This window comes from Bos javanicus, chromosome 13 (assembly GCF_032452875.1).
Source record: "Bos javanicus breed banteng chromosome 13, ARS-OSU_banteng_1.0, whole genome shotgun sequence".
Lineage (NCBI taxonomy): Eukaryota > Metazoa > Chordata > Mammalia > Artiodactyla > Bovidae > Bos > Bos javanicus.
The window spans coordinates 65,019,306-65,032,666 of record NC_083880.1 but is presented as its reverse complement, the minus strand read 5'-3'; the positions used below and the strand labels follow the sequence as shown (position 1 = coordinate 65,032,666).

General features: G+C 40.3%; 1 protein-coding gene across 6 annotated transcripts in view; it reads right to left on the bottom strand.

Annotated features, from left to right (window-relative positions):
* The window catches only part of PHF20 (PHD finger protein 20), a 127,760-nt gene that overhangs the window by 20,474 nt on the left and 93,925 nt on the right, over positions 1 to 13,361 (bottom strand). For all 6 annotated transcript variants that reach the window (XM_061437442.1, XM_061437439.1, XM_061437440.1 and 3 more), the window contains 3 exons: positions 8,902 to 9,000; positions 7,770 to 7,934; positions 6,499 to 6,677 (listed from right to left, as the gene is read on the bottom strand). In XM_061437442.1, coding sequence (XP_061293426.1) covers positions 6,499 to 6,677; positions 7,770 to 7,934; positions 8,902 to 9,000 — 443 coding nt within the window. The remainder of the gene's footprint in view (positions 1 to 6,498; positions 6,678 to 7,769; positions 7,935 to 8,901; positions 9,001 to 13,361) is intronic.

Below are 13,361 nucleotides of genomic sequence, written 5' to 3'. Positions count from 1 at the left end.
ATCTAAATAAAGAAAATTTTTGATTATTTGAAGGACACAGAGACTTAAGTCAATGAATAAGCTGCAGTTTATTTCTTAATAGCAAGAGTCATTATCAAAAGGATGATACTTTTCCTTGGATTAATATATAAAAATAATGTAGTGCCAATAAAACAATAAACTAATAGCTTTGGAACAGAAGCTGATTCTAATAGCCAGGAAATTCATTACAAAAACAAAAGGAGGTACTAGCCCTAGCAGATATGTTAAACATATTAAAAGGTATAATAATTAAAATAGAATTGTACAAGCAAATAGAGAGAGCAGAAAGAAGACGGAATCCAGGATGAGAAACAACTACATCCAGAAACGCAGTAAATAAAGGTGGCTCTGTAATACGGGGCTGGTGCTGGAACAACTGGGTAGCAAGAGCCCTCATCCTGTACCAGGATAAATTCCAGGCAAATCAAATATTTACATAGTTTTAAAAAAAAAATGAAACTGCAAAACTACCAGAAGAAACCAGGAGAAATTCATTTATTGAGTTTTCTGTAGACTTTTATGAACTTCCAATGAGGAATCAACTCCTATTCAAATCTCAAAAGCCATTAAACAAGTTTGATATATTTGACCTCATAAAAACAAAGCATCTATAAGACAAGTCAAAAGACAGATGACCAAACAGATACAAATATTTGTAACCGTTCTCACAGCTGATACAAAAACATATCAACAAAAAGCCTATACAAACCAGCAGGAAAATGACCAACCATCCAACAAATAAATGGATAAAGAACATGAACAGACAGCGCAAAGGAAAAAAACAAATCTTAAGTAAAAAGATGTTCAAATTAACCATTAGAAGAATAACAGAAAATTGTATTAATGTAAATTAAGTGAAGTCAAACCAGCCTAATAATAAGTATATACATTAGTATTTTTAGATTTTGAGATTATATGTAAGTATCAACTAATTCTTCATACCTTTATGTACCCCCTGAAATTTTTAAACATTTACTGCTTTCATCATAGAAGTGTTATTCTCATGAAAAGCTGTTTATAGATTATAATTTTCATTTATATATGCATTTGTATGTGTGTATTTAAAAATAACAGTGGTTATTTCTGGGTGAAAATAATCTGGGTCATCCTTGTTTTCTTCTTTGTAGCTCATGGAAAGCACAGAAAAATCACAATCATAATTCTTTTTAAGTTTATTAAAATTACAAAATAGCTATACTAGCAGATTGTTTTTATCTGAAGAGCAAAGATAAAAACAGTTTGATAATACTCTGTAGTGACAAGGGCACTGGTAAGGCTGTTCTTGGTACGTCAGTGAGTGAAAAGCCGCTCAGTCGTGTCCAACTCTTTGCAATCCTGTGGACTATACAGTCCATGGAATGCTCCAGGCCAAAATACTGGATTGGGCAACTGTTCACTTTTCCAGAGCGTCTTCCCAACCCAGGGATCGAACCCAGGTCTCCCACATTGCAGGTGGATTCTTTACCAGATGAGCCACCAGGGAAACCCAGGAATGCTGAAGTGGGTAGCCTATCCCTTCTCCAGTGGACCTTCTTCACCCAGGAATCAAACCGGGGTCTCCTGCATTGCAGGGGGATTCTTTACCAGCTGAGCTACCAGGGAAGCCCCTGGTACACCAGGGAGGGTTTCTAAAGTGTTGTTATGACAAATAATATATAACAGTATTTCTCAAAATAACAAAGGCCCACAAACTTTTGCCCAGAAACTCTAAACCTCAGTTTTACTCTTATTCTGGTGTTCTTGTTCCTGCTCAAACTGAGTCTTTTGTCTTGTACTGAAGATTTGGTTAGGTAGGCTCAAGGGGGAATAAAGGTGAGTTTCTGACAATTTTTTGAGGTCTTGTGAGATAAACAAGTCCATAAAAAAAAAACCCTCAGTCTCACAGGTATACTTATACAAAATCATTCATTATACTGCTATTAAGACTAGGAACAATCTAAATGTCAATCAATAAGGGAAAGGTTAAATAAATGATGATTCGTTCATTGTTCAGCTATAAAAAAGACTGGGGAACCTTTTTAAGATCTGAAAATGGAAAGGTCTTCAACTTATATATTATTAAATGAAAAAAGATATTGAAAATACTATGTATTAAAATAACATGCGTTTAAATTTTTAAAAAGATGATAGCACAGCAAAGTAAATGATGTACTCAATGCCAGTTCACTTAATGCCACGTAAATTTAAAAATGGTTAGTCTAGTAAATTTAGCGACGTGGATAAACCAAGAGTCTGTGATACAGAGTCAGAGAGAGAAAAACAAATATCATATATGTGGTGTTGGAGAAGACTTTTGAGAGTCCCTAGGACTGCAAGGAAATCCAACCAGTCCATCCTAAAGGAGATCAGTCCTGAGTGTTCATTGGAAGGACTGATGTTGAAGCTGAAACTCCAATACTTCGGCCACCTGATGCGAAGAGCTGACTCATTCAAAAAGACCCTGATGCTGGGAAAGATTGAAGGTGGGAGGAGAAGGGGACAATGGAGGATGAGATGGTTGGATGTCATCACCAACTCAATGGACATGAGTTTGGATAAACTCTAGGAGTTGGTGATGGACAGGGAGGCCTGGCATGCTGCAGTCCACGGGGTCGCAGAGTCAGAGACGACTGAGTGACTAAACTGAACTGAACTGAATGTATACATACGGAATCTAGAAAAATGGTCCTGATGAACCTATTTGCAAGGCAGGAACACAGACGCAGATGTACAGAACAACGTGCGGACACAGGGAGGAGGGGGTGGGATGAACTGGATATACTGCCATACCATGTGTAAAATACCACGTGTAAAACAGATAGCTAGTGGGAAGTGGCTATGTAGCACAGGAGCTCAGCTCAGTGCTGTGATGACCTAGAAGGGTGGGAAGAGGGTGGATGGGATGGAGGCTCAAGAGGGAGGGGATATATGTATACATATAGCTGATTCACGTCACTGTACAACAGAAACTAATATTATAAAGCAATTATATTCCAATTAAAAAAATTTAAAAAGACAGAAAACTTTATGTTATGTATATGTCCATGCTAAATTGCTTCAGTCATGTCCAACTCTTTTTGACCCTAATGACCATAGCTCACCAGGCTCCTCTGTCCATGGGATTCCCCAGGCAAGAATACTGGAGTGGGTTGCCACGTCCTCCTCCAGGGGATCTTCCCAACCCAGGGATCAAACCCCCGTCTCTCAGGTATCCTGCACTGGTATGCAGGTTCTTTATCACTAGCGCCACCTTGGATGTCCTATATTATATATATTTTATCACAAAAAGAAAGGGAAAATATGGAGAGAATACATGTATTACTGCTTATTTTGCCACTGAATGTTTCTGGAGTGATGCACAAGAACACGACGAAGACTGCCTCCAGGGAAAGCAAACAAGTTTTTATATGGGCTTCTTATTAAAGATGCTATACAATTTTCACCGGGGTTTGGCACCTAATGTTATATATTTGTTGCTCTAGGGCAAAGGTCAACAGACTACAGCCCACAGGCCAAATTCAGCTTAAGTCCTATTTTGGTAAATTAAGTATTCTACGAACATAACCATACTCATTCATTTTTTGGTACTACTTCTGGCTGCTTGGGGCAGAGCTGCATAGTTGTGACAGAAACCAAGTGACCAAAGCCTAAAATATTTATTATCTGGTCCTTTAAGAAAAAGTTTGCCAAACCTGCCCTAGAGCAATTAAAATAATTCAAATATTAAATGAGTTTCTTGATGTTCATTTTTTATGTGGTACCCAGATTTCTCAAACATTCATGATTATTTAATAGGATTTTAACCTTCCAGTGATTTAAATTAGCACTGGTAAATAAAATCAAATAATAACATATGTGAGCAATACTGATACCAAATAATGAACAAAGAAAACCATTTTCTCTAAAGGAATCTTCTACAGAACAAATTCTAAATGTATTCCATGACTGTGCAAATTACCAACGTAAGTTAAAATTTTAAGGAAAAAAATGACTTGAACTTTCCTAGACAATGAATACATTTAAAACTAGAGGAATACATTTTAAAGGTTTGAACTGTTCTTGTTCCTGCTGCTGCTGCTGCTGTTTAGTCACTAAGTTGTGTCTGACTCTTTGCTACCCCGTGGACTGCAGCCCGCCAGGCTCCCTGTCCATGGGATTTTCCAGACAAGAATACTGGAGTGGGTTGCCATTTCCTTCTCCAGGGCATCTTTCCAACCCAGTGATTGAACCCATATCCTCTGCTTGGCAGGCAGATTCTTGATCACTGAGCCACCTGGGAAGTCCCATTTGTTCCTATTAGCTTCCTTTAAATTTATGCCTTTTGCTGAAATTACTGAGTAGAAAAGGTACACTGCTCATGATGACAGATAAAGTCAGGAACTGTCCCTTTATAACACAAAGCCAGCTGGCAGCAAGTGAACACCAAGTATTCTACAGCAAAACCCACGGTGTTCTTAAGTGAGCTCATCACCACCACGATGCCAGAAAGCAAGCCACAGTGCTGAGCTGAGCTGGGGGGAGGCTGAGCTGGAAGTGGAGCCTAGGAAGCACAAAATGGACTCAGCCATGTAAAAGCTGGTATGGCCTCAATTTTCCAAACTTAGTTTCATAGCACAAAAATGGTACTTTAAGCTCTATCCCCCAAATACCCCATGATCCTTGCCACTTACAGAAAAGTCAATGGAGAAAGTACCATGGTGGATCAGAACTGCATCTCCTACACTGATGTGCTGGAAGAGCCTTGCCAGGAGAGGCCTTCATTACTCAACCACTAATGATTTCTGTGGACATATGAGGACCAAATCAGGCTTCCAATGCCCAGAACTGAGCACATGCCCAGAGAGACAGGATAAAAACTAACAATCTTCAATATACTTTTAAAACCAAATTTTAAAAAAAAATCTACTTAAAAAAGGGGAGGGCGGTATGTTTCATGTTATATAAGTTTTTTAATTATATTCCACTGAGCTTCAGAGATTCTACACACAGGTTTTATAAAATGGTACTATTTCAAAAGAAAAAATAAAGCAAAAAATGCACACTCCAAGCTTAATGTTAAGACAACATATGTTAAGAGCCCATAACAGTACACCTAATTCTGTACTGTTAGGCTAACTAAGTATTATGCTGTCCTTTAAACAAAGCTTTTCTTTCTGTCTCTGATTAATTAAAGTGACTACATAGCCTGCTATTTAGGAAAAGTCACCCACGCAATGGCCATGTTCATTAGGCCTGTCTCACAAAAAGAAGAAAACAACAGAGACACTGAAATGCTCTAAGTCAGCAACCAGCACACCACCCTGAATGCATATTAGACCTCACCGAAAGTGGCCATTTCTGAACTTCCAAGTAAAAATTATTCATTCTGAGCTTTCAAAACTACTGCTTTTACCTGTTATACATTTTGGGGTTCTGTGAAAGAGTCTACATGGGCAAGGGGTTCTGATGCTGAAAAAGTCTGGAAACAACTGACCTAATGCATGGTGGTGGTTTAGTCGCCAAGTTATGTCCAACTTCTTGTGACCCATGGACTGTAGCCCACCAGGCTCCTTTGTCCATGGGATATTCCAGGCAAGAATACTGGAGTGGGTTGCCATTTCCTTCTCCAGGGGATCTTCCTGACCCAGGGAGCAAACCCGGGTCTCTTGTATTACAGCAGATTCTTTACTGACTGAGCCACCAGGGAAGCCTGACCTAATGCACACTACAGATCATAAATATCAGGAGCTACTGGAGACCATTCATGTACCTTAATTCCCAGAGGCTGCCATGAAGGCTATTCAAAGAGAAAGAAACTCCTAAAATAATTCTAACCCATGTATACATGACTTATGTAAAAAACTCAGGTTCCCTGAATACCCAGGGTATTTATGACAGTCCAGGGAGTCCACCAGGCAACAGTCACCTCCAGCACAACCGTGATTAAGAGCAAGAGAAGGGCAGAGGCAACCAGGTGCTAGCCAGTGACGGTCTCCCAGAGCAGGCAAGGAACTCCCCGGCATTCACCCTCGCCAGGAGACACATCCCAGAAATGGAGATGACAACTACAAATGCCAGGGAAATAAAGAGTAAGAAACAGACCACCATTTCATTAGGTCATAAAGAAAATCTGCCTTAGAGAGAAGATATGGGTCCATAGGAAGATCAAACTGCCCCTCCAGAGTGTTGGGTCCCTATTCAACTCCTCACTGTGTGACCACAGGCAAGGCCCTCCCCATTCACCAATGTCCAGCTGGCCTAAGCAGAGCATGAGAGATTTACACTCAACGATCCCTCAAGTCCTCTCTTATTCTATAAATAGGTTATTTATACCGGCCTGAGATGCAGAGAAAGCTGAACGAGTAAGCAAAGCTCAACCTAGTGCTGAAAATACTGCCTACCTGGGGCTTCTGACCTGACTTGTGATTCTTGCTGGCCTCGAATAGTAGCCCTTCAAAATTCCCACCAAGGACAAGTTTGTGTTTCTCTGGACCTGTGGCTCCTGGAAGCTCTACCTACCTGAATCATGAAGTCATTTTCCTCCTGAACCTCACAGATGCAGCGGACCACTTCAAAGTCATAACGGTCATCCCCATCAAGTTCCTCGTCTGGATTAGTGGTCACATCGATGTCTTGGCCATACTCCTCATCGCTCCAAAGAAAGCTCTCAGAAGAGGACTCACTCAGATTATCCTCTTCTACGAGGAAAGGGAAAACAACAGTCACAAAATAAAAAGATAATCAACCCTAGATCACCAATACCTGTAAGAAATGACCTTACAGACCCTCTCCTCTGTGAACTTTCACAGAGCTGGGAAATACGAACTCCAATTGGTTCCTTGGGACTGTCATCTACTAATAGCCGAAACAATATCTGCTGCATGGCAGTAAACTGAGCTCCCTTTCCTCATTTTCCCGACACTGAAGCCCAAGGTAAGTAGCTGCTCAAGGTCACAGAGCTCAATGGCAAAGAAAATGCAAATCCCCATAAACCATACAGATCATCATCCCTAATGGCACAAACGTGTTCCTCAACCTCACCACAGCCACCCAGGACCTGGTTTACAGCGAAGTCTGTATCCACAGTCACCTTCAAAACTCTGTAAACCTTGGAGAATGAGGAAAGGGAAGATTCCAGGGATAGTCAGAACTAGAATATCTAGTCTGGGCTGCCTGATTAGTGATAATTACAGCTAACATTTACTGATCACTTATTCTGTACCAGACACTGTTGTAAGTACTTTACATATACTTATTAACTATTTTCAAACTCATGATCATCCTATAAGTTGCTGAAGATGGGGAAGCTTCAAGGTTGACTTGGATTTCCCCAAGAAACCAGGTTATATGCAGAGGCCACCAACAAGAAATGAAGGAACAGGGAGGCAGGTGTGCAAGGGAAAGAGGGATAATGAAATTGGTTATAGACACACTGGCTGAGGGGTACCTATGAGACATTCTACTAAGACCAAAGTTGGAGAGAAGGGAAATTCAGGAAAGGTATAGCTAATGGCCTATTTCATTTGATGTCTGTTTTTTTTTCAGCTGCTAACTCTTTTGCAACACCATGGACTGTAGCCTACCAGGCTCCTCTGTCCATGGGATTTTCCAGGCAAGAATACTGGAGTGAGTTGCCATTTTCTTCTCCATTTATTTGATGTACTTTTTATTTAAAAGATCTAACAATTACTTGCAGAAGGCCTGAGAGTAGACTACAATATCAACGTAAAGCCAGCATGCTCAGACTATAGTGTTGTACAAATGGTCAAGCCAGCAGGCAGCCTCCTTACCAGACACTTTCACTTTCCCTCTGTGGTTTCCAGACTCTGAGCCTTGGATCTGTGGGCTCATATGGACACCAGGCTTGTGTGAGGAACCACACTTGGTAACAGCAAATGTCTTAGGTGGAGAAGGTTCCTGGGGAGTGTCACTGACCTCCTCACTGCATGGGCATTCTGGAAGAACAAGATCAAGAAGAAATTAGCACCCCTAGACATCACCAGGGCATTCCAGAATCAATACCATCCAACCAACAGCTCTGCTGGTCAAACAGCTCAAATCCTCAGGAGGAATTCAGCTACAAAAGGGTACAGGTTAATACTTACAGTTACCTCTAAGAACCTCAAAACCAAAGCCTTCCTCACCACCCTCTAAGCCAGAAGATGGTTTGAGAATAAAATGTGGCATTCCTTTAGCTCCCAAGACTGGAGCACTGATTTTCTTAAAAATCGGCATTTTTGTTGGAGCTAGACACATACTTTTAAAGAGATATATCCTTTCTTAAAAGGGTTCAGAAATGTACATTTAAGAGTTGTATGTGCACATAATTAGAGAACGAACTTACAGTTGCCAGGGGGAAGGAATGGGGAAAGCGTTAGGGAGTTTGAGATGGACATGTACACACTGCTATATTTAAAATGGGTAACCAAAGTCCTACTGTGTAGCACAGGGAACTCTGTTCATGTTATGTGGCAGCCTGGATGAGAAGGGAGTACAGGGGAAAATCGATACACGCATATGGCTGAGCCCCTTCGCTGTTCACCTGAAACTATCACCACACTGTTAATTGGCTATACACCAACACAAAATTAAAGTTTACAAATAAATACAATAAAAACTAAAAAAGAGCTGTGTATGCAAATAAATACAGTTATTCACCTGCATATCCTCTCCTACAATGATGCTTTCACTGTGATAGGGCGATGCTGGCCAAGGCAGCACGAGGGAGGGCTTTCTATACGCCAGTGCGGCCTTGAGGCACCCAGGGTAAGTGGGCTCTTCCCCTGTCACTGCCCATGCTAGGCTGATCCCACAAGCTCCATTACAGGCTTGCTGACCCTTCCTCTCCTCAGAGGCAGGACTATGAAGCAACCCCTCTTACCTGTAAGGAAACCCAAGTGAAATGCCCCGGGGAAAATTTACCAGGTTTGGTTTTCTTTTTCTTTTTCTTTTTCTTCTTTGGTTTCACCCTCACAAACTCTTTGAATTTCTTCTCTTTATTCTTTTCCTTGTCTTTTGCAGCTAGAATTAAATAGAAGCGTTTAAGTGTTGGAATTCTAACATTCTGTTTTCAATTCCAGGATATTTATGCTTAAGTAACTAAGAACTAAAATGGGCAGAAGAACACAGTTCCCGATTGGGTACTGCCTGGGAGGTCATCTTCCATCTCCCTCAGCACTCTGCTGCAGCCCCTTCTCTAAAGCCCCTTCTGAGTCTTTAGACTAGGGGCTGGCAAACTCTAGCCCACTGCTTGTTATTGGAAATAAGTTTTACTGAAATACACTATGCTCATTTGTTAAATGTTGACCGCGGCTGCTGCCATGCTTCAGTGACAGATGTGAGGAGTAAAAATAGAGATATTCTGGCCCTCAAAGCTGAAAATACTTATTGTCTGGTCTTTTACAGAAAAAGTTTGCCAACCTTACTTAGATCACTATTCCTGAACACTGGCTACATTTTGCAATCACCAAGAAAGATTTCAGAAAATGAATGCCCGGGTCCTACACACAAAGATTCTGATTTAACTGGTTTGAATCCTGAATGTCAGGATTTTGTTTGCTAGATGGTGATGATTCTTCTTTTTTCTTTTTTTCTTCTTTTTTCTTTAATAATTGAAGTACAATTCACACCATATAAAAATATCCATTTAAAAAGGAACAATTCACACCTTCCAAAAGCCACAACTCTTTTCACAGCAAAGTTTCTGAAGTTATCAACACTTCCTATCAAACTTCTCAATTCAGTTTTCCTAATTCCCACCTAAAAATCTTCCCACCTACCACTCAACTGAAGCTGCAGTTTTCAAGTTATTAATAGCTTCACCATTGCAAAACTCCAGTTGTTTCTTCTTTCTTATCAAGCATTATCTGTAGCATTTCAAATAACTGCTCATGCTTTACTCTTTCAATGTTAAGACATGTTTAAACATACACATATCCTCTGACCCAGCCATCCCACTCCTGAGAGAAAGGATAACTTATGTCCACACTGAGACTTGTAGATGAATGCCCACAGCTTTAGTTGTAATCTCCCAAGCTGAAAACTGCCCAAATGTCCATTACCAGGTGAATGGACAAATAATTTGTGGTGTATTTATACAATGAAATACTTTCAACAATAAAAGTATAAATACGTTGCATATAAATAATATGCAACAACAAAAGTAAATACTTATAAGTGAAATAAGTATACTGAGTAAAAGGAGTCACATAAAATCTAGTGCATACTGCATGATTCCATGTATATAAAATTCTAGAAACTGAAAAACTGATCTCTAAAATATAAAGCAGAATAGTGACTACCTGGGGATGAGAGAGTGGGGAGGAATGGAAAAGAGGAATTAAAAGAGGGCACAAGGAAATTTTAAGAGATGATCGATAGGTTTACCATCTTACTGTGGTAATAACCAGGTACATATTTAAATTATACAGTATAAATATATGCATAAATGTATGCAGTCCACTGAACCACAACAAGTAAGCTTTAATAAAGCTGTAGGGAGGGGGGCGGGGCGGGGCTGAGAAGGAACGATCCAGCAGCATGTAGTACACAATACTGTGCAACCAGTTCTACCCTAGTTCCAAAACCTTCCCATCACTTCGGAGTAAAACCACTTCCCATTAAGCAGATTTTCCCCAAACCCTCAACCCTTGGCAACCAGCAATCTCCATCTGGCTCTGTGGATTCATCCATTTAGGGCATTTCATATACATACAATATGTGACCTTTTGTGTCTGGCTTCTTTAACTTAGCAAAATGTTTTCAAGGGCATCAGGGTTTTTTAAAAATACTCTTCAAGTGACTCTGATGTGGAATCAAGATGGATCACAAAGCAAGTGTGGAACAGAGTGAACATCCAGATTCAACGGATTTTAACTGAGCACCTGTGTGCAACGATTGCAAGTATCTCATTCAATCCTGACAACCAACTGTGTATTTCATTCCAGCTTTAAAGATGAGGAAACTGAAGCTTGGTGAGGCAGACACCAGCTTGATATCATAAAGACATTTAAAAACAGGTTCATCTGGCTGTCTAGCACCAAGTCAGCACTATCGCCCAAGCCCCTCTCCCAATCAGACATCCAGGAACTATCAGAGAAGACGGTGGGCTGCATCTCCCAGCTAGCAAGCCTAGCTCTACGGGCAGAAGTTAATCTACTGGCTAAAGAACACAGGACATTAGGGTCTCTAAGCTCCCTTCCTGTTAAAATACTCTGCAACTGGGGAACAAAGCTCAAAAACAAGAACTCTAGGAAAGACCTCAGTCTAATTTACAAAAATACTGTTTTTAAGATTAAGAAAATAGGGCCCAGGGACTTTCCTGATGGTCCAGTGGTTAGACTCTGCACTTTCACTGCAGGGGCGTGGGTTTGATCCCTGGTCTGGGAACTAGATTCCACACGCCTTGTGGTGTGGCCAAAAGCAAACAAAAATCAGGGCCCAAAGAAACAAGTTGACTTCGCCAACATCATGTAGTTGATTAGCAAAATATGGTTAAAAGTCTTCTAAATGAAAAAAAAAGTCTTCTAAATGTCATAAAAGGTACCAAAAATATTTACTTTTCCTCTAATCCTGGGACCAGTCTTTCTCAGGAATAGAAACAAAACAACTCATTTCTGCAATGCCCACTAGAACTCATTCTATGCAGCCAGCATTACTTTAATACTAAAATCAGATAAAGACATTACAAGAAAGAAAATCTAAAGACCATTTTCTCTCATGAACATAAATGCAAAAATAATAGCAAATTGAATCCAACAATGTATAAAGAAAATTATGTACCACAACCAACTGGGATTTATGCCAGGTATAAAGGAAGGCTAGCTCAACAATTAATGTAGTCTATTGCTTTCCTCTATTTGTTTGCATTGTTTATTTAAAAAGGCCTTCTTAATCTCTCCCTGCTATTCTCTGGAACTCTGCATTCAGTTGGGTATATATTATCCCTACTTTCTTCAATATAAGCCTGAATTATGCAATAAGGAGCTGATGATCTGAGCCAGTCAGTTACAGGTCTTGTTTTTGCTGACTGTATCGAGCTTTTCTATCTCCAGCTATAAAGAATATAATCAGTGTGATTTCAATATTGACCATTTGGTGATGTCCATGTGTAGAATTGTCTCCTGTGTTGTTGGAAGAGGGTGTTTGCTATGACCAGTGTGTTCTCCTGACAAGACTGTTAGCCTTTGCCCTGCTTCACTTTGTACTTTGAAGCCAAACTTGCGTGTTACTTCAGGCATTTCTTGACTTCCTACTTTTGTATTCCAATCCCCTAGGATGGAAAGAACATCTTTTTTTTTTTTTTTGATGTTAGTTTTAGTCTAGAAGGTCTTGTACATTTTCACAGAACCAGTCAACTTCAGCTTCTTCAGCATCAGTAGTTGGGGCACAGACTTGGATTACTGTGATGCTGAATGGTTTGTCTTGGAAATGAACTTAGTTCATTCTGTTGTTTTTGAGATTGCACCCAAGTACTGCATTTTGGACTCTTGTTGACTATGATGGCTGCTCCATTTCTTCTAAGGGATTCTTGTCCACAGTAGTAGATATAAAGGTCATCTGAATTAAATTCGCCCATTCCTGTCCATTTTAGTGCACTGATTACTAAGATGCCGATGTTCACTCTGGTCATCTTCTGCTTGACCATGTCCAGTTTACCCTGATTCTTGGACCTAACATTCCAGTTTCTACACAATACTGTTCTTTACAGCACTGGACTTCACTTTCACCACCAGATATATCCACAACTGAGTGTCATTTCCACTTTGGTCCAGCCACCTCATTTTTTCTGCAGCTATTAGTAATTGTCCTCCACTCTTCTCCAGTAGCATAATGGACACCTTCCAACCCGGGGGGCTCATCTTCCAGTGTCATATCTTTTTGCCTCTTCATACTGTCCCTGGGGTTCTTGAAGCAACAATGTTGGAGTGGTTCACCATTTCCTCCTCCAGTGAACCATGTTTTGTCAGAACTCTTCACTATAACCCATCTGTCTTGTGTGGCCCTGCACGGCATGGCTCAAAGCTTCATTGAATTACACAAGCTCCTTCGCCACAAGAAAGCTGTGATCCATGAAGGGGATCAGTTTTCATTCCAATCCCAAAGAAGGGCAATGCCAAAGAATGTTTGCACTACTGTACAACTGCACTCTTTCCACATGCTATCAAGTTTATGCTCAAAATCCTCCAAGCTAAACTTGACCAGAATGTGAATCAAGAACTTCCAGATGTACAAGCTGGGTTTCGAAGAAGCAGAGGAACCAGAGATCAAATTGCCAACATTCATTGGATCATGGAGAAAGCAAGGGAATTCTAGAAAAATATCTACTTCTGCTAAAGCCTCTGACTGTGTGGATCACAACCAACTGGAAAATTCTTAAAGAG